At 42.8% G+C, this 19046-nt stretch overlaps 1 protein-coding gene across 2 annotated transcripts in view; it reads right to left on the bottom strand.

Moving 5' to 3' along the window:
* itgb8 (integrin subunit beta 8) overlaps window positions 1–19046 on the bottom strand; it is an 85167-nt gene that overhangs the window by 52754 nt on the left and 13367 nt on the right. For both annotated transcript variants that reach the window (XM_033046061.1, XM_033046071.1), the window contains exons 4-8: window positions 18142–18388; window positions 17838–18003; window positions 12552–12710; window positions 11500–11595; window positions 10442–10531 (exon numbers count right to left, since the gene is read on the bottom strand). In XM_033046061.1, the coding sequence (XP_032901952.1) occupies window positions 10442–10531; window positions 11500–11595; window positions 12552–12710; window positions 17838–18003; window positions 18142–18388 (758 nt within the window). The remainder of the gene's footprint in view (window positions 1–10441; window positions 10532–11499; window positions 11596–12551; window positions 12711–17837; window positions 18004–18141; window positions 18389–19046) is intronic.

The raw sequence follows: 19046 nt of genomic DNA, 5'->3' as shown, positions 1-19046 counted from the left end.
CCAGGTGTGGTCTCATTATACTCCTCATCTTGTTATGAAAGCCAACATGCCATTCGATTTCTTCACTGCTTGCTGTACCTGGATGCTTACTTTCATTGACTGATGAACAAGGACCCCCAGATCCCGTTGTACTTCCCCTTTTCCCAACTTGATACCAATTAGGTAATTATCTGTCTTCCTGTTTTTGCTACCAAAGTGGATAACCTCACATCTATCCACATTAAACTGCATCTGCCATGCATCTGCCCACTCACCCAACCTGTCCAAGTCACCCTGCATTCCCATAGCACCCTCCTCACAGTTTACACTGCCACCCAGCTCTGTGTCATCTGCAAATTTGCTAATGTTACTTTGAATCCCCTCATATAAGGTGACTCACTGCAACAAGTGTACCAAGCAAAGTTGTTCTTTGTAACTGTTTCTCACCTGGAAATGCACGGTACGCAGATGAAAATGTGGAGTGATCGATATGGCTCCTCTCCTGACATAAAATGCCCCATCTCATGAAACATTCAGGAAGTAAGCAACCTAGAAAGACGACACATTGTGATTCCCAAACACAGCCAGAAATTGTTGGTGTGGTTTGCATATTCCCATTAAAATATTTTTGTTTAATACTGGTTCAAGAATGAAAATGTAATAATTTTCATTTCCACTTTCTTTGTTGCAACCTGGGAGTTTCATGGAAGGATAAAATCACCAGTGAATCTGTCCTCTCCCTGACCACCATGTCTATCATCCCTGTGATCCTCAAGCAGAAGTGCCTCCACTGGCTTGGACGTACACAGAATGAAAAATTGACGCATCCCCAAAGATGTGTTAAACATATGGGGGAGGGGGGTAGTGGGGGGCAGGGCAGGGAGGAGGGAGGGGAGGGGAGGGAGGGGAGGGGAGGGGAGGGGAGGGGAGGGAGGGGAGGGGAGGGGAGGGGAGGGGAGGGGAGGGCAGGGAGCTACACACAGAGACCAAGAGGAAGACCAAAGCTTCTCTACAATTAAAAGAGATATGAAAAATATTAACATTGGCATTGACAAGTGGGAAGCAGCTGCCGAGGACTGGTGGAGGAGAAGGACATCCAAGCAGGTGTGAAGCACCATGACAGCACATGGTTCAAGATCCTGGGGGAACCATAATATGGTCAATGTCAACAACATCACAATCCCCTCACCAACGGCCGGAGCGACCTTTTCCTGTGGAAGTTGTGATGGTCTGTGAAAGGTCTGCCTGTTAAGGATTGGCTTAGTCAGCCGCAGCAGGAAATGCAACCATAAATGAAAGATACCCTCTCCGACCAGGACAACGTCAAAGCCGTACCATCATCTCAAGCAGACAGACAATACTAAAGCCAATCTCAAGCGGATGCCAAACAATACTAATTCATCCACAAATCTACATAGGGTGATGGGGCCGACTGTTTTCCACTTAGTCTGCAGTTATGACCCAGTGCATACAGATGTCTGTCACTTTAATTCCCCAACATGCACGCACCCTTTGTGGCAGGGCTGGCATAGAACACGGCCAAAGCAGACACACAAAACAGAACTCAGCTCCAGTCTCTGTCACAGCAAGAGCTTATCAGGCAGACAGAGGAAAAGATTCAAGGGTGTTCTCAAAGCCCCTGAGAAAATGTATAACATCCCCACTAACATATGAGAATCCCTGGGACACAACTGCTTACATTGAAAAAGGAGCATTCAGGACGGTGTTGAGAACTTATACTCTATTTACTGGGAATAATTTCTTATTTAAGCCCAGCATAAACAAGAAAGTAAATCTGCCACTTCACAAAGCACCACCTGTCAGTTCTGTCAAACATGCCGTGCCCCACTTGTGGCAGTGTCAACAAGTCTCACACTGACATCATCAGCCAATATAGAAACCACAGAAGTACTACGGATTTAAGTCATTCTGGATTCCGAGAAACTGCCAAAGAGAGGGCCAGGCAACACATGGAGGAATTAAAGCAAGTGTATCTATTTTGGTCATATGAGACAAGTAATGTTTCCCTGCGATCTCTGCCGTTCACTCAGCTTTCACTAAATATATGAATGACTTAGATGTACGTATAGAGTTGCGTATCCATGCCTGCAGATGAAACAAAATAAGGTGCTTAATAATTTGAGTGGATATGAATATATAAAAGGGATTATATTAGTTAACAAACAGCTGCCTTTAGAATTCAATATAGCTAGATGCACAGTGAATTCACTAAAGGGAAGGTTGAGGCTGCCCACTTGACATTAGACAATATAGACAATAGATAATAGGAGCAGGAGTAGGCCATTCGGCCCATCGAGCCAGCACCGACATTCAATGTGATCATGGCTGATCATCCACAATCAGTACAACGTTCCTGCCTTCTCTCCAATATCCCTAAGAGCTCTATCTAACTCTCTCTTGAAAGCATTCAGAGAACCAGCCTCCACCGCCCTCTGAGGCAGAGAATTCCACAGACTCAAAATTCTCTGTGTGAAAAAGTGTTTCCTCATCGCCGTTCTAAATGGATTACCCCTTATTCTTAAACTATGGCCCCTGGTTCTGGACTCCCCCAGTATTGGGAACATGTTTCCTGCCTCTAGCTTGTCTAAACCCTTAACAATCTTATATGTTTCAATAATAATCTTATATGTTTCAACATTGTTGAAAGACAAATCAAAATACTTTCTAAAAGGAATTAGAAACTTTGAAGGAACAGAGAGATTTGGGGATCTAGATACACAGATTACAAAAAGTTAATGCATGTGGACAAAATCCAATTAAAAAGGTTCATAGGATCTCATGTGGAAATAGGCCCTTCAGCCCAACTAGCCCACGTTGACCAAGATACCCCATCTAAACTTGTCCAACCTGCCCATATTTGGCTCATGAATTGATAATCTCAAAGGGATGGAATATTGTTGGCCAGTTGTCCAATACTCTGGTTAAGTCCTGAATAGAATACAATGTTTAGTTTTCAGGAAGGGTATAGGTAGCAAGAGAGAGAGAGTGGAGAGTGCAGAAGAGATTCACCAGATTGTTGCCTGTAATGAAGGTTGCAGTTGTAAAGAGAGATTGAATAGAGTAGCTAGACAGAAAATGCTGGAGTAACTCAGCAGGACGGGCAGCATCTCTGGAGGGAAGAAATGGGTGCCGTTTCAGGTCGAGACCCTTCTTCAGACTGAATAGAGTGTGTTTATTCTCACTGGGACAGGAGGTATGGGGTTAGCTGAGAGGTGAAAGCTGTATAAATTTAGGAGGGGCATGGATAGGTTACATTATAAGTAAAGTAAAGTAAATTAAAGTATCCTTTATTGTCATTCAGACATTTCAGTCTGAACGAAATTGTGTACCTTGCAGTCATAACATAGAATAAAATAACAAAACACACACTTAACACAGTTTAACATCCACCACAGAGAGTCTACTAGGCACCTCCTAACTGTGATGGAAGGCAAAAGTCATAAAGTCCTTCTCTTCTCTCTTCCCTCCTTGTTCTCCCTCTGCGTTGAGGCGATGTTGGGACCCCGCCGGGTAATGGTAAGTCCAGCGACCGCATCCGAGCTCTGCGAACGGGCTGGTTCAAACTCCGCGGCCTGGGGCAGTCGAAGCTGCTGAAGCTACCGAAGCTGCCACCCTCCAGTCCAGCGGACGAAACTGTCATTGCGGGAGCTCCAGAAAACCGGTCACCAACCTGGGACCTGCGAGCTCCCGACGATGTCATCCACTGGGCCCGCGGCCGAGCCTCCGAGGCTCCGAAGTCGGGTCGCCGCTGCCGCAACGCCACCATAGCCCCGAAGTCGGCCAGCCTCGCGTTGGTAAGTCCTGGCTCTGCCTCCAGAGCCTCTAGGTCGGTCCCAGTTGGAGGCCGCCAGCTCCTCGATTAGGCCTCAGTGCAGACGGAGACGGGGGATACGACAAGAAAAGGTCGCACCTCCCCCCCCCCCCCCCCCCCCCCCCCACACATACATAACTAAAATAAACGAAATAAACTAAACAACAGGACAAAAGAAATCAAAAAAAAAGAAAAGACAGACGGACGCAGATGCTTGGGCAGCGCCGCCACTTCCGGAAAGATATACGGTATAGTAAGAATCTTCTTCACATGTCAGATCTTTAGAACTAGAGCACACAATTTTAAGGCGAGAGGGAGAAATTTAAAAGAGATCAGAGGATTAAGCTTTTTTACAAAAAGGGAGGTGAATATCTGAAGTGAGCTGCCAGAGGAGGTTGTGGAGGCAAATATAAGTACAATGTTTAAAAGAGATAGAGATAGATAGAGAGATAGATAGAGAGATAGAGAGATAGAGAGATAGAGAGATAGAGAGATAGAGAGATAGAGAGATAGAGAGATAGAGAGAGAGAGAGGGAGAGAGAGAGGAGAGAGAGGAGAGGGAGAGAATCGAGAGCGAGAGTGGAGAGAGAGACGCTCTCTCTTCTCTCGATCTCTCGCGTCTGGCTCTCTCTGCTACTCTCTGGCCTCTCTCTCTCTCTCGCTCGCTCTCTCTCTCTCTCCTCTCTCGCTCTCTCTCTCTCTCTCTCTCCGTCTCTCTCCTCCTCTCTCGCTCGGCCTCTTCCGTCTCCCATCGAGAGAGAGAGATAGATAGATAGAAAAGAATAGGGGGATACAGGCCCTCTGCAGGCATACGAGATTAGTGAGGATAGATATCATGGTCGCCATGCATGACATGGGCTGAATGTGTCTGTTTCTATACAGTCGGATTTTATAATTCTCTGACATACTGGCAATGGATGGGAATTCACCCCAGATTCACCAAAATTATACCAGAGCTCAAAGGGTTACATGACAACAAATTACATAAACATTATTTGCATTCCACCGAGTTGGGATGGTTGAAAGACAACTTGATTAGTCTACATAAAATGAGACATGAAAGAAAAAGGGTCGACATGAATAATTTATGGCCTCTGATGGCAAAATCAAGAACCATCTTGTACAACTTTGGGCTGATTTGCGCCAACAGCTCAGGATGAGATCTGGTTGGGTTTCATTAGATGATGATGTGGCGCCAGATTGATGCACGTGAATGTGACTTTTCACTTAATTATGGGCCAGCTAAAACTAACAAAAGCCTCTAGATATGTAAGGGATGGCTTCCCACTGGGTTGAGGCTAGGCATACGAGCTGTGACCAGAATGAAAATATCACCAATGGATCAGTATGAATACTTTTCTCACTTCATTTTAATCCTTTGAAATTATTTATTGTATTATCATGTTGGTAAATCAAATTTTCATTAAAAAAAATATTTAATCCTTGCTGAATCACTGAATAGTTTTTGGGGTCATAGACTCAAACAGCACAGAAACAGGTCCTTCGGCCCATCGTGCATTTACCAACCAAGATGCCCCATCTACGCAGTCCCAGCTGATTGCATTTGGCCCATATCCCTTTAAACCTTTCTGATCCATATATCTGTCCAAATATATTTTAAATGTTGTTATTGTACCTGCCTCAACTGACATATTCGTTCCATATATCCACCACTCTCTGGGTGATTTTATACGCCACAAAAAGATCATCCCACAACCTCCATGGCATTTATCTCAGAAGGATCTGGGCACAAACCTGAGGCCTTCTTTCAATAGGATGCATATTTGCTGAAAACTGGTGAAATGCACGGTTTGAATATACCCAAACATCTGCATCCAAAAAAGGTGCACACTGGTAGACACAGAGACTTGGGCAGTGAGTCCGGATAGCAGGAAATACATCCTATTAAACTCTGAGATAGGCCATTTAGGCGTTAAAACGAGGGGGAAATTTAAATACAGTTGATTTGCCAAATCAAATTTTTTTACCCGTGACCAAAATGTTTTTCATGATGGAATAATTGGGATAAACAATAGAGGTTTCAAAGATTCAGATCAAAGGTACAAGGCATTGAATTATTAAGCCAGCATGATCTGAATGGACACCAAAGCAAGCTTGAAAGGCTGAATATCCCACTGTTCTCTCCTGATGCATCTCAACGCCTCCTTCCTTTCCTGATGCAGTTAATCCGGGGAAATTCCATCACCAGCAAATACCTTTGTTTTCCTCATCTGTACTTGTTCCCGTAACACATTAACTTTTTATTTTGAAAAATAGGGCCGGGGGGAGATTAAATTTCATATTGTCTTAAAACAATTTTAGGCTTCAGTTACAGACAGCAGCACAAAACTCAGACGTATCCCTATCTTTCCTTTAAATGTAACAAGCTTTTTGGAGCCACTATACTCTGAACGCTCCACTGTGCAGCTGGCTCGGAGGCCCCTTTGCTGTGGAAAGCATCCAACTAACACATGTTAAACATTTATACAGCCCAACCTCATGTATTCAAGGAGTTTGGAAGCACAATCACCAATAGCAGAATAATTAAATCTTCCCCGTCATCAGGAGCAGGCTATGAGGTTCCGACATGAATGAGCTGGTTATTGGAAAATGAACTTTAAAATTAACGGGGTGGTTATTTAATGGCTAGTATTACTGGTTCACTGTAACCTCACTGTACTCCAGAGGTCAACACTGCAAACAGCCAGAGATCCTGCCCGATAATTAAAATGACATAATTTGGCATACAATCTTAATTTGAGAGATTTGACAGAGCTTGGATTTCAGAATAATTTTGGCTACCTGGGCAATGCATTCTCCTGAGTGCAGTGAGCCTGCAGATCTCTTGTAACAATCACCAGTCAGGGCCAGTGGACAACAAAGCTGCATTAGTTCATTGATAAGGGATGAGACCAGCAGACCATTTTTACACACATCCCCTCATACACTGCTTCTCCTTTTCAAAAATGGCAATGGCAGGGGAGCTGCAGATTAATTATCATCCATGTTTGCACCACTGATATTCCCTGAAATTTTGAAATAAATGCAGCTCTGCAAGAGGAAATGAAGGGTGAGAAGCACCAGAGACAGACAGGAAAGGGGTAGGGTGTTGAGAGTGAGCATACAGGATATAACATTGGTGGGTGACTAAAAATTCAAATTTGACAATATAGGACAGGTTTAGAAAGATCTGGGCCAAACGCAGGCAAATGGGACTAGTGTAGATTGGACGTGTTGGTTGGTGTGGGCAAGTTGGACCTAATTAAGACTCTGCTTTGGCAGTCAACTGAATTTAGTCCTAGTCAACTATTTACTGAGAACTCCAGAAAACCAACCAGCTAATAGGAAACTGGAGGAGATAGATTCAGGAGAAAAGTGCTTTTTGAAATTCTGCTTCAGAGGTACAATGAACAGAAAGAAGTTCCCACAACCCCTTATGCACTCTGATGCAATGATTACTTTCCCTCTGAAACCCAGAACCATTCCTTGTTCCCATCTGGATTGAATTATTGGTCTGAATTTATTCCCAACCACCTTTCATGGACTCCGGAGGTAATCTGATTGCCAGAGCTTGTCTCCAACAACTCTGGCACAGTGTCTTTCTACCTCCAGCCTTATGTCCTGGCAGTCCCACTGTCTATCAGGCCAGTTACTGAATGAGTAAAAGTAAAAATATAATAATAGGAATGTGTTTTCAATATTTCTAGATATTTTTACACCCTGTATACATGTAACTCTATTCCCTTCCTGTACATATCAAGAGCTATCATTCTGGTCTGGTATCACTTGGGTTGACTGTCTGATTTGCTCTGCTGACAGTTATCAACAATCACTAAATTACAATTTGTTCTTCGTGTGCATCCCTTGAATAATATTTCTCTCATTATCCCAGCCAAATTCTATTCAATCATTTCTAAATTCAAGTATTGTCAGCTCAGGCATGAAAATGCTTAAAAAATCTACGCATCCTAAAGCAGTGCATGCCTGTTTCAAAATTAAAGTCCGAGAAAAATGTTCAAGTCATTGCCTTACACTTGGGTTGAACATTTGTCAGAGTTACCTTATTCAATGAGATGGATAAGGAGCAATGAAGGATTTGCTCCTTTCTCCAGCAGTCTGCTTTGCTAACTTGAAGCAACACATTCCAAAGGAATGCACAACAGATATTTTGTATGATCTATGATAAAACTGCAATGAGGAAGGCAAACCATATATTTTAATAAACAAAGTGAAAGTACAATGCTTTGTTAATTCCCAAAATTATCTTGGTCATTTCACAGAGCATGTCACCATTCTTCTTATGTCAAGCCAATTATATCCAGGGCTGGATTTAGATGAAGGGAGGCCCTAGACTATTCCACTTGTGAGACCCCTCCCAATCCCCCACCCCCACGACGAGAGGAAGATGGAAGAATCCACCAGATTGACACCAATATGCAGCCGAGTGTGGCCAAAGAGATAAGGGCTGGAAAGCTGCTCTTTTTATTTATTGCAAGTGCTAGTGTCGAGTTATCAGCTTAAAACACTATTATACTGAAATGGAGGGAAAGGAAAATTACTGAAGTGTTGTTTAGACTACAGTGCATTGTGACAGCATATGTAAGAAAGGCCTATGACAGTGTCAAAAATATTATACACCAGGCCCGTATGAAGCAACTAAAAAAGGGAGGTGGCATGGCAAGATTACAAAAAATTTATGTGAAACAAGTGCATGCAGCACATATCACAAGCGCGAAGCTGAAAGACCCTTGCGGACGGGCTCTGGGGTTTTAGATGCTCTCTGGTGCATTCTGAGCCTTATTTTGGAGCATTTTTGCACCAGCTTTATGACCAATATTTCAGAAATAATTTTGGTTGAGAAGAGCAATGACTGGTTGGAATGGGATGATTGGGATCATTGTTGTATACATTTTTTAAATCAAGAATTGATGCTGTCCTTGTTTTAATAATCAAGTTGTACTGTAAAATGTTATGTAAAATGTTATAAAGGAGCATGCAAACACTGCAAATAAAATACTGTAAGTTTTTGCAGTAAATAAAACCTTTTTTTGGAAAATGTTTTGTGTGGTGATTTGATTGCCTGTTACTGTTCGACTGTGTTACTGTGTGCACATTAAAAATATGATGCAAAATGAAAGTCGCAAACTATGGTGTTTTTCAGTATTGTTATCAAGGAAAATAAAGCAGTTCCAATTGTTTGATATTATTCATATGAAGGAGAAAATATAATTGCTCTAAAACCTATCTTAATTTTCAAGAAAGGAAACTAATAGAGGGGCAGATCGAGAACCGAGATCGCAGAGAGAGAGAGAGAGACACGAGAGAGCAGCGATAGACCGAGAGACGAGAGAGAGAGAGAGAGAGAGAGAGGAGAGAGATGGAGAGAGAGAGGGAGAGAGAGAGAGAGAGAGAGGGAGAGAGAGAGAGAAAAGGGGCAGAGAGAGGGAGAGAGAGAGGAGAGAGACGAGCGAAGAAGAGAGAGACGAGAGAGAGGAGCGCGAGTGAGAGAGAGAGAGCGAGAGAGAGAGAGAGAGAGAGCGAGAGAGATAGCCGAGCGATGAGGCAGCGAGAGAAAGATAGCGCTCTCCGCAACGAAGAGTATCTCGAGTGCTGAGATGAGCCTCCCTCCGGAACACTCCATCTCCCCCCCTCACACCCCTCTCCCCCCCTCTCCCCCCCTCTCTCTCCCTCTCCCGCAGTGAGGCTCCGACTCCGCGCCGCAGGCACCGCAGCCCAACCCCTCTTGGATCAGAGAAACGGGCACTCTCGCAACGCAATATTCCACTACTTACCTGGAGTAGACACGAGGCATCGAGGTGATTGTGTGGAGTGCAAATGGAGTACTAAACCCGCCCGGGCCCACAGCGCACGTGCGGAGAGGCAGTGTCATTTTGCGTCGCTACTGCGTCACCGGCTTCCCCCAACTGCGCAGGCACGGATGGTCGCGATTTTTCCCCCCAAAACTTCCAGCCGGCCGGAACCAGAATTTCGGGTAATTTCCGTCAAAGTGGAAACTCCAAAAAAATTTTTCTCTGGATTTTTTTTACTCTGGGAAAAAAACACCTTGGCCGGACGGAGACCCCCTAGATTTTGAGGACCTATGAGGCCTGTAGGTAAATCCGGCCATGCCGAGGTCCCCCTAGATCTCGATGCCCTAAGCTTAAACTTGTGAAGCTTATACGTAATCTGGCCCTGACTATATCATAATTCATCCCATTTTTCACATTGACATCAAAGTAAGTCTTGGCATTGATTTCTACCTAGGAATTATCCAAGACCACATTTACCTAAACGTTGGCGTGATAACTTAATTAATCCTCTTTGCTATTATTGAGATAGTTAATGTCAACATTATGATTTAAAAAAAAAGATAACTGAAAACAAAATCATATTACTCACAACTCTGTCAATATGTTGGCATTACATATTAAATGAACAAATGCTTCATTTGTGGAGATATTAATAGCCATTTAAGAAGCAGTTTGCAAAGCTCTGAAAATGATATTATGCCGCTGAAATAAATTTTAAATTAGACAAATCTGATTGTTGAAATGTTTAGCCATTCATTAAAATATCAATCTATGTGTTTGATATATCATATATAAAGCAATACCAGGTGTAGCACTGTACCTGATAGGCACCTGCCACCAGTTCAGAGAGATTAGACAATTCTGAATTTAGCTGCCTTGCAACTGCACCCGGCATCAGTGGGAGAAGATCCTTCAAGTGAAACACATCATTGATTGTATATCAATTAATCTTTCTCACATGGCTTTAAAAAAACATACCAATTAGTGACAATCACAAAAATGGTTACCAAATTTTACATTTAGAACTGACATAGAGAAGCAGCAATTCTTACATTTACTTACAGAAAGCTGGAATGGGGACGAGGCAGAACAAAGCGTGGCAGGTAATCAGCAACAAAGGCAAGGGATTAAGAAGGAACTGCAGATGCTGGAAAATCGAAGGTAGACAAAAATGCTGGAGAAACTCAGCGGGTGAGGCAGCATCTATGGAGCGAAGGAAATTCAGTCTGAAGAAGGGTTTCGACCCGAAACGTTGCCTATTTCCTTCGCTCCATAGATGCTGCTGCACCCACATAGGTGGAAATCCAGGTGGGACAGAGAGGTTGGAAAGGGAGAAAGAAAGATGTGTGGGGGAGGGGGTGGCGGGGTTGCTAGCTAGAGGTTAACCCTAACCTTAAAATAGTAAAATTCAACGTTCATACCCAAAAAGAATATGTGTCGTTCCTTCAGTGTACATGTGGCCTCACTGCTAATGGGGGAATCCCAGAACAGAAAGGTCAGTGTTTGAATGGGAAGGGTAATGAAAATCGTTAACAACCGGGAGATTCAGTAGGTCTCGGTGGACTGAGCGCGTGTTCACAATAATTGTATGTTATAGTTTGCACAAGTACGTATAAAGCACAAAATATCACGGGAAAGTAATTAAGTATAGCACTAAATTAGCCCAAATAGAGTTACTTAAAATTGCAATGTAATGATTGCCTCAGATAATATATTGTGCTGCAGTAATGGTTAGCATTGGAGTGAAAGCTTGTTAGCACCATTTTGCAGTATTTCACAGATTACATGTAAATTGAACAGCTGCAAAATAATTCATTTTTCAAAGGTTGTCCCAACATTGCTTCATTTTCTGCTCAATTTTGGAAATACAGATCTCACCTTGTACCAATTGATGCTTGATCCCTGAATTGCAAAAATGACATGGATGCTATTTTCTAGAAGTTTGTCCACAAGTAAACCCAGAGACGGATGTTCCTGTTAGAAGACATGGTATGAGAATTACACACAATGAGATGGGGTCTTGAGAAATTTTGTAAAACATTTTGTGCTTAGCATCAATTCCAAGACCACTTCATTTTAGAAATGCATCTGATGTGAGTAAATGGGGAAAATTGCTTTTCCGTGAACTTAGTTCGGAGCAACTACCATGACTTACAATCAGACTGATCTCAAGATCAGCAACAGCAGGGTCAAAATGCTCATTCAGCAGATATTTATGACCAGAGATTAATGAAAACTGCACAGCTGGTTTGTTTGTATATGATCCAGAGAAAATAAAACAGTTTTTTTCCAAGAAATGTTCTCTGTAAAGTCCATAAATGTTATTATGTATTAGCCAGCACTATATAAACCCCTTCTGCTAAAATTTTAATTCTAGCATGAGGGCTGTAAATGAACAATCATTTAACTATGCGTTAGGAAACAATATTGTGCACAGCATTTACATAAAAATAGTTGGATTGTTAACGGGATTAGTTGCAGCACCAAATGCAAACGAGAGAGTATTGCAGCAATGAAAATAAACCTGACTGTAGAATTATGTGGCAATAATATTCTTTCAAAATGGGTTTTGTTTTCGTAGTTTTTAACTGATTTTGGCATGTCCATTCTTTTGTAATAATTTCCCACAATTTCAATTTTCTTCCTGTTCATCCACCAAAAATATAATTAATGCAAAAATGTAAACACCAGGAATCATTTATTCGAAGATTATTTACCATTCATGTTGTATTAGGTATCAACGGAGTGTCTTAGAAATAAAACATGTAAGAATAGACTGCACAACCTGCAATTTATTGATGGCGCTTATCTCCAAACATTAGAGAATAGTCTTAAGTCTTAACACCAGTGAGTTTTGCCTATTAAGTTGGAAAAGTAAATGCATTGCATTTCCCAGGTTTCATAAATCAATAAGCACTCGGCTACCTTACCATAACAGTTGAATGAGTGTACATATTGTCTTTCAAGTGGCAGTTCCCATCATTAGGCATGACGATACCACCCAATCTGCTGTCGAGTGCCAAGTGTGAAAGCTGATCAGTTATTAGCAGTAGCAAACGCTTTGCTTCCTTGCGCCATCCTATTTGGCTCTAAACCAAATAACATAAAGTAGTTTTATTTAGTTTCAGATTGTAACAGTCACAAAAGTCCTGAGAGAAATCGAATCTATCCTCTTTCGCCAATTTATGATAAGATTGATAAGAAACATCGATTTTTTCCCCCAATGTGTAATCAATGCTTGCGAATTAAATATTTCTCTATGCTTAGTCAAGTTTAAAAATTCCAACAGTTTAGATACAGAGTGAAATTATCTTACATCTGCCACAGGAAAGGAGATTATTTTTTAATTGCTGTCATTTAAAGCACATAATGGCAAAGAATAGTCCAGAAGACTAACCATAAATCTCAAACTGCAGGAGGAACTCAGCAAGTCAGGCATCATCTGTGGAGGAATGCTGCCTGACCCACTGAGTTCCTCCAGCAGTTTGTTTTTTTTCCCCTCAAGATGTCAGCATCTGCAATCTCTTGTGTAGTTATACATCTCAGACCGTTTTCTTGGTGATAATTACTGTTTGTTTTAAAAGTTTTCTGCTGCTTGTTCAGATTTGCAAAAGCACTTTGTTATAAATATGCTCTTAGCAAAATATATAGCAGAGTAATAATGGGAGAATTGAATAATAATTATGAATTAACTCAGTCAGTCAGCTGGAGTGAATTCAATCCCAGAGCAGAATATCTGCTCAACCCAGGATTAGTAGCAATTGTTCGAATCATTGGTCCAGTGATTCCACTGATGGGAAAAGGAAACAAGAAAGGCAGAAACTAAACAGTCACCAATCCATAACAACAGACACTTTAATCAGATAAAGGACATTATATTCAGGGGAATTTTAAACATATGAACAATGAACTGTTGTGAAACTCGGTTGCATCTTTCACTTTTCCTCATGGGACATTGAAGCTTACATTTTTAGGACATGAATTTCCTGCTCCTTTGGTTTTAAAATTCAGAAGTTCATTATGCACAACTATACAATTCATCTAATTTTACATTAGCCTTTCATTGTGCGCAAGTAACCATGAATAGAATGCTCAAAGGTATTGTGTTTAGTAAAGAACCTATTTCTTAACAGCACTTTCTTTATCTTCTTGGCCATTGTTTGAGTCTTACATGCGGCGTCACACACACTAACCACCCCCACACACACCCACACACTCACTAACCCCTTGATATTATATTAATATTATTAATTTGCTCCTTTTACCCCATAACCCTATCCACTGACACATAGCCCCCAACTCACAGGCGCGTCTAGAGAGGGGGGGGGGGGGGGGTGGAGTAGAGAGTGAGGGCAGAGAGAATGGGGAGAGACAGAGAGAGAGGCAGAGACAGAGGGAGAGGGGGGTGGAGGGGAGGAGGAGAGGGAGGGCGAGTGAGAGGCGGAGGGTGGGGGAGATGGGAGGAGAGACGAGGGTGAGAGGGGGTGAAGGGAGGGGGAGAGGTGGGGGAAGGGAGGGGGAGGGGGAGGGGAGGGAATGAAGGGGATAGGGGAGGGGATGGAGGGATGGGGTAAGGGAGGGGTGGAGGGAAGGGGCATTTAGGGGAGAGGGGAAGGGGGTTTAGGTGAGGGAGGGTGGGGGAGGGCAGGGGGTGGGTGAGAGGAAGGGGAAGAGAGAGAGAGGGAGGCAGAGAGAGAGAGAGGGAGGCAGAGAGAGAGAGAGGGAGAGAGAGGGGAGGGGGAGAAAGAGAGGGAGATAGAGGGGGAGAAAGAGAGAGGGAGGGGGAGAAAGAGAGAGAGAGGGGGAGGGGAGAGAGAGGGGGAGGGGGAGAGAGAGAGCGAGAGGGAGGGGGAGAGAGAGAGGGAGGGGGAGAGAGAGAGAGGGAGGGGGGAGAGAGAGGGAGAGGGGAGAGAGAGGGAGGGAGGAGAGAGAGGGAGAGGGGAGAGCAAGAGGGAGGGGAGGGGAGGAGGTGAGAAGAGAAGGGGGTGAGGGGAGCCGGGCGAGTGAGTGGGCTGTGAAATGCGGAGAGAGACAGAAGCGGCCTCTCACTCTCTGGAAACCCACAGCTGGAAGGAGCGGGCGGGCAGGCGGGGGAGGGGCGGGGCTTCACGAGCTGCACAGACAGCGCGGAGAAGTTTCAGCACATGAGGCGCCTCTGAGTTCATGATCTGCAGAACAAAATCCTATAGCGGAGCTGAGCTGTAGAATCTCTGCCACAGAAGGTGGTTGAGGCCAGTTCATTGGCTATATTTAAGAGGGAGTTAGATGTGGCCCTTATGGCTAAAGGGATCAGGGGGTATGGATAGAAGGCAGGTACAGGATACTGAGTTGGATGATCAGCCATGATCATATTGAATGGCGGTGCAGGCTCGAAGGGCAGAATGGCCTACTCCTGCACCTATTTTCTATGTTTCTATGTTTTTATGTAATCTTTGTTCTGCAGAACTTTCTCGATCTTTCTGCGCCTTTTGAAGAATGAGGCGGTGGGTGGGCTAACGTACCTCATGGAAAACTGTGCATGCGCGTTGACAGCAACTGCATTAATGCAGAGTGGCGGGAGGGGGGGAACGAGCAAAGGCATTGTGAGGTCAGCAGCTGGGCAGTCTTTATATTTTTTTTAAATGTCAGTTTGGTGATAATCTTTAGCAAAATCTCGGGAAATAATGGACCAAATTCATAGCGGATTGCATTTTTGAAATCATAAGGAATTGTTTCTAACAGAAGATGTAAAAATGTCACTGTTATTGTAACGTCAGCAGCTGGGCAGCAGTCAGATTTTTAAAAAAGGTCAGATTGGTCAACAATTTTAATAAATAAGTCGGTAAAATAATGTGCATCATGTACAGAGGAGTGGATTTCTAAAATCACAAGGAAAATCTCTTTATGTAAAAATTTCCCCGTTTATGCGTCTGGTTTTCGAGGAGATACATTTCAAAGGCAAAATGACACACACACACACAAACACACAGTTTTAATAGATACTAGACCAAGTGCAGACCCATTGGGTCCGTTCCCGCAACGCACGGTTGCGAGGGGAGGGGGCAGCCTGACATAATCGCGCAACGCCACGCGCTAGGCGTACGCCGTCAAGACACCGGGCAACACCACGCGCTAGGTGTACGCCGTCAAGACGCTGCGTACGATATCAAGACACTGCGTACGACATCAAGACATTGCATATGCCCATCGAGACGCTGCGTATGCCCTCAATGCACCTGCGGGCAGACAGGCCGTTGACGCCCAGGATTTTCGGACAGAGCAAGCCTGCGGGAATGGCGAAAAGCAGCGGGGGGACCAGACGATCTTTGGATTCGGCCAGCATGACAGAGCCGGGTCCGGGGGAGGGGGAGTTGAGGAAGTAAAATCGCTAGAGAATTGGTAAAAATCTCTCCGTTTTTGGAGGAGAGCCAGGCGGCAGCAGCCGTTATGGTCGCGCAGGGCACGCGATGAGAAGGTGCCCAGCGTGAGGCGAAAAAATTAGTGAGTGGGGGGGGGGTAAAGGGGGAGAATTTTATTTAAATTGTGTATGAGAAAAATGACGTAATTTAATGAGGAGTGGATATGAGAATATAAAAGTAAAATCGCTAACGAAATGGTAAAAATCTAGGAGTTTTTGCGTGTGGTTTTGGCGAACCAACGAATCAAAGGCAAAATCAAAATGACATAAACCTGACATACACCCACACACACACAAAGTTTTAAAAGTATATAGATATGATGCTCGGAGCGATGAAGGCAAGTAAGTGGATGCATTAGTGATAATTTTTCAAAACTCTTGAGATTCTGGAGTAGTTCCTGAGGATTGGAGGGTAGCTAATGTAACCCCACTTTTTAAAAAGGGAGAGAGAGAGAAAACGGGGAATTACAGACCAGTTAGTCTAACATCGGTAGTGGGGAAACTGCTGCAGTCAGTTATTAAAGATGGGATAGCAGCGCATTTGGAAAGTGGTGAAATCATTGGACAAAGTCAGCATGGATTTACGAAAGGTAAGTCATGTCTGACGAATCTTATAGAATTTTTCGAGGATGTAACTAGTAGAGTGGATAAGGGAGATCCAGTGGATGTGTTATATCTGGACTTTCAAAAGGCTTTCGACAAGGTCCCACATTAGGTATACAAACCTAAAGCACACGGTATTGGGGGTTCAGTATTGATGTGGATAGAGAACTGGCTGGCAGACAGGAAGCAAAGAGTAGGAGTAAGCGGGTCCTTTTCAGAACGGCAGGCAGTGACTAGTGGGGTACCGCAAGGGTCAGTGCTGGGACCCCAGCTATTTACAATATATATTAATGATTTGGATGAGGGAATTGAATGCAACATCTCCAAGTTTGCAGATGACACGAAGCTGGGGGGCAGTGTTAGCTGTGAGGAGGATGCTAGGAGGCTGCAAGGTGACTTGGATAGGCTGGGTGAGTGGGCAAATGCATGGCAGATGCAGTATAATGTGGATAAATGTGAGGTTATCCACTTTGGTGGCAAAAACAGGAAAGTTGACTATTATCTAAATGGTGGCCGATTAGGAAAAGGGGAGATGCAACGAGACCTGGGTGTCATGGTACACCAGTCATTGAAAGTAGGCATGCAGGTGCAGCAGGCAGTGAAAAAAGCGAATGGTAAGTTAGCATTCATAGCAAAAGGATTTGAGTATAGGATCAGGGAGGTTCTACTGCAGTTGTACATGGTATTGGTGAGACCACACCTGGAGTATTGTGTACAGTTTTGGTCTCCAAATCTGAGGAAAGACATTCTTGCCTTAGAAGGAGTACAGAGAAAGTTCACCAGACTGATTCCTGGGATGTCAGGACTTTCATATGAAGAAAGACTGGATAGACTCGGCTTGTACTCGCTAGAATTTAGAATATCTATCCCATTATATTTTAATAGTACCAGCCTGGAACTGTTTCTATATTCTACATGGTGGTGAATCTGTGGAATTCATGGCCACAAAAAGCTGTGGAGGCCAAATCAATGGATATTTTTAAGGCAGAGATAGATTAATTATTGATTAGTACAGGTGTCAAGGGTTATGGGAGAAGGCAGGAGAATGGGGTTATGAGGGAAAGATAGATCAGCCGTGATTGAATGGCGGAATAGACTTGATGGGCTGAATGTCATAATTTGGCTCCTATCACTTATGAACATATATTTACTGTACTGAACTTCTTTGGCAAAAATAAGTTTTAGTTTTTGATCGGCGGTGTCAAACAAAACTCACTTCACAAACTGCAACTTGGAGCAAAGCGTCCAAACCCCCCTCAGGTGTGTCCTCATTTCCAGAGATAGTTTGTTTCTCCACTGCATCCCTGAATTCAGTTATATTATCGGTCAATGATAACACGTGCAAAAATCCATGAGCAGGATGACAGGATGTTTCATAAACACTGCATTGAAAGAAAAATAAAGAGGACATTTTGATACTGAACATAAATAATATTAAACATGCTCTAGTTTTTATGCAACAATTCAAATGTCCCTGAATCACAAATGTTTCAGTTGATTATGGTTGAGTAATTAGTTACCTGCATGGATTAATCAGCTTGTCTGGGTGAATGTTAATAAATGGAGATACTGGCTTATCGACAAAAGATCCAAACCCAAACTTGAAATCACTGGAATATTTAGCCATCTTTTGTGATACGGAATATCCCATGGAGTGCAGTCTTTCTAAATTAGTCACCATTGATGCTGACGTATCTACCAAATGATAGAGATCCAATGGATAGTTTTTCAGTTGACGGACATCCACTATTAAACTTGTCTCCCCACCTGTTTAACAAAATGTAGAAAAAAAGTGTGATTATTTAAATGGTAACACATGATTCTTCCGTGGTTAACTAAAGAAAAAAAACTAATTTAGAATTCTGAAATAAGATAACATTTTCTGGAGGGACATCATTAATATATGAACACAGAAAATATAGAATATTTAAATCAGATATGAATATTGACCTAGCACCACCTTTCAAAACTGAATCTTTCTACATTTCTTCCAGGGACCCTGCAGATTTTCGTGATTATCTTGCGTTCTGAAGAGATAATTATTTTGAAAATAAAATAATGAATAAAATCTGACAAAATTTAAAAAATAATAAAATCCAATTTATCATAGGCTTTTTACTGTTATATTTATCAGAACTACACTTTTCAATAAAGTGATAGAACATGTTGAAAATTAGGTTATGTGCATTGGATTGCACATAATTAATTTGAGAGTATCGTGGTTATAGAGTTACACAGCACAGAAATAGGTCCTTCAGTCCAACATGACCATGCCATAGAAGTTTGCATTCTGGGTTAGTCGCATTTGCCTGCATTTGGCCCATAATCCCCCTAAACCTGTCCTACTCATATATCTGTCCAAATGAAGTCACTAGATTATTGCTTTAACTTACTTTATAATTTATATCGCTACTTCAATTTCCAA

Source organism: Amblyraja radiata, chromosome 2, assembly GCF_010909765.2.
Source record: "Amblyraja radiata isolate CabotCenter1 chromosome 2, sAmbRad1.1.pri, whole genome shotgun sequence".
Taxonomy (NCBI): Eukaryota; Metazoa; Chordata; class Chondrichthyes; order Rajiformes; family Rajidae; genus Amblyraja; species Amblyraja radiata.
This window is presented reverse-complemented; position numbering and strand designations above follow the sequence as displayed.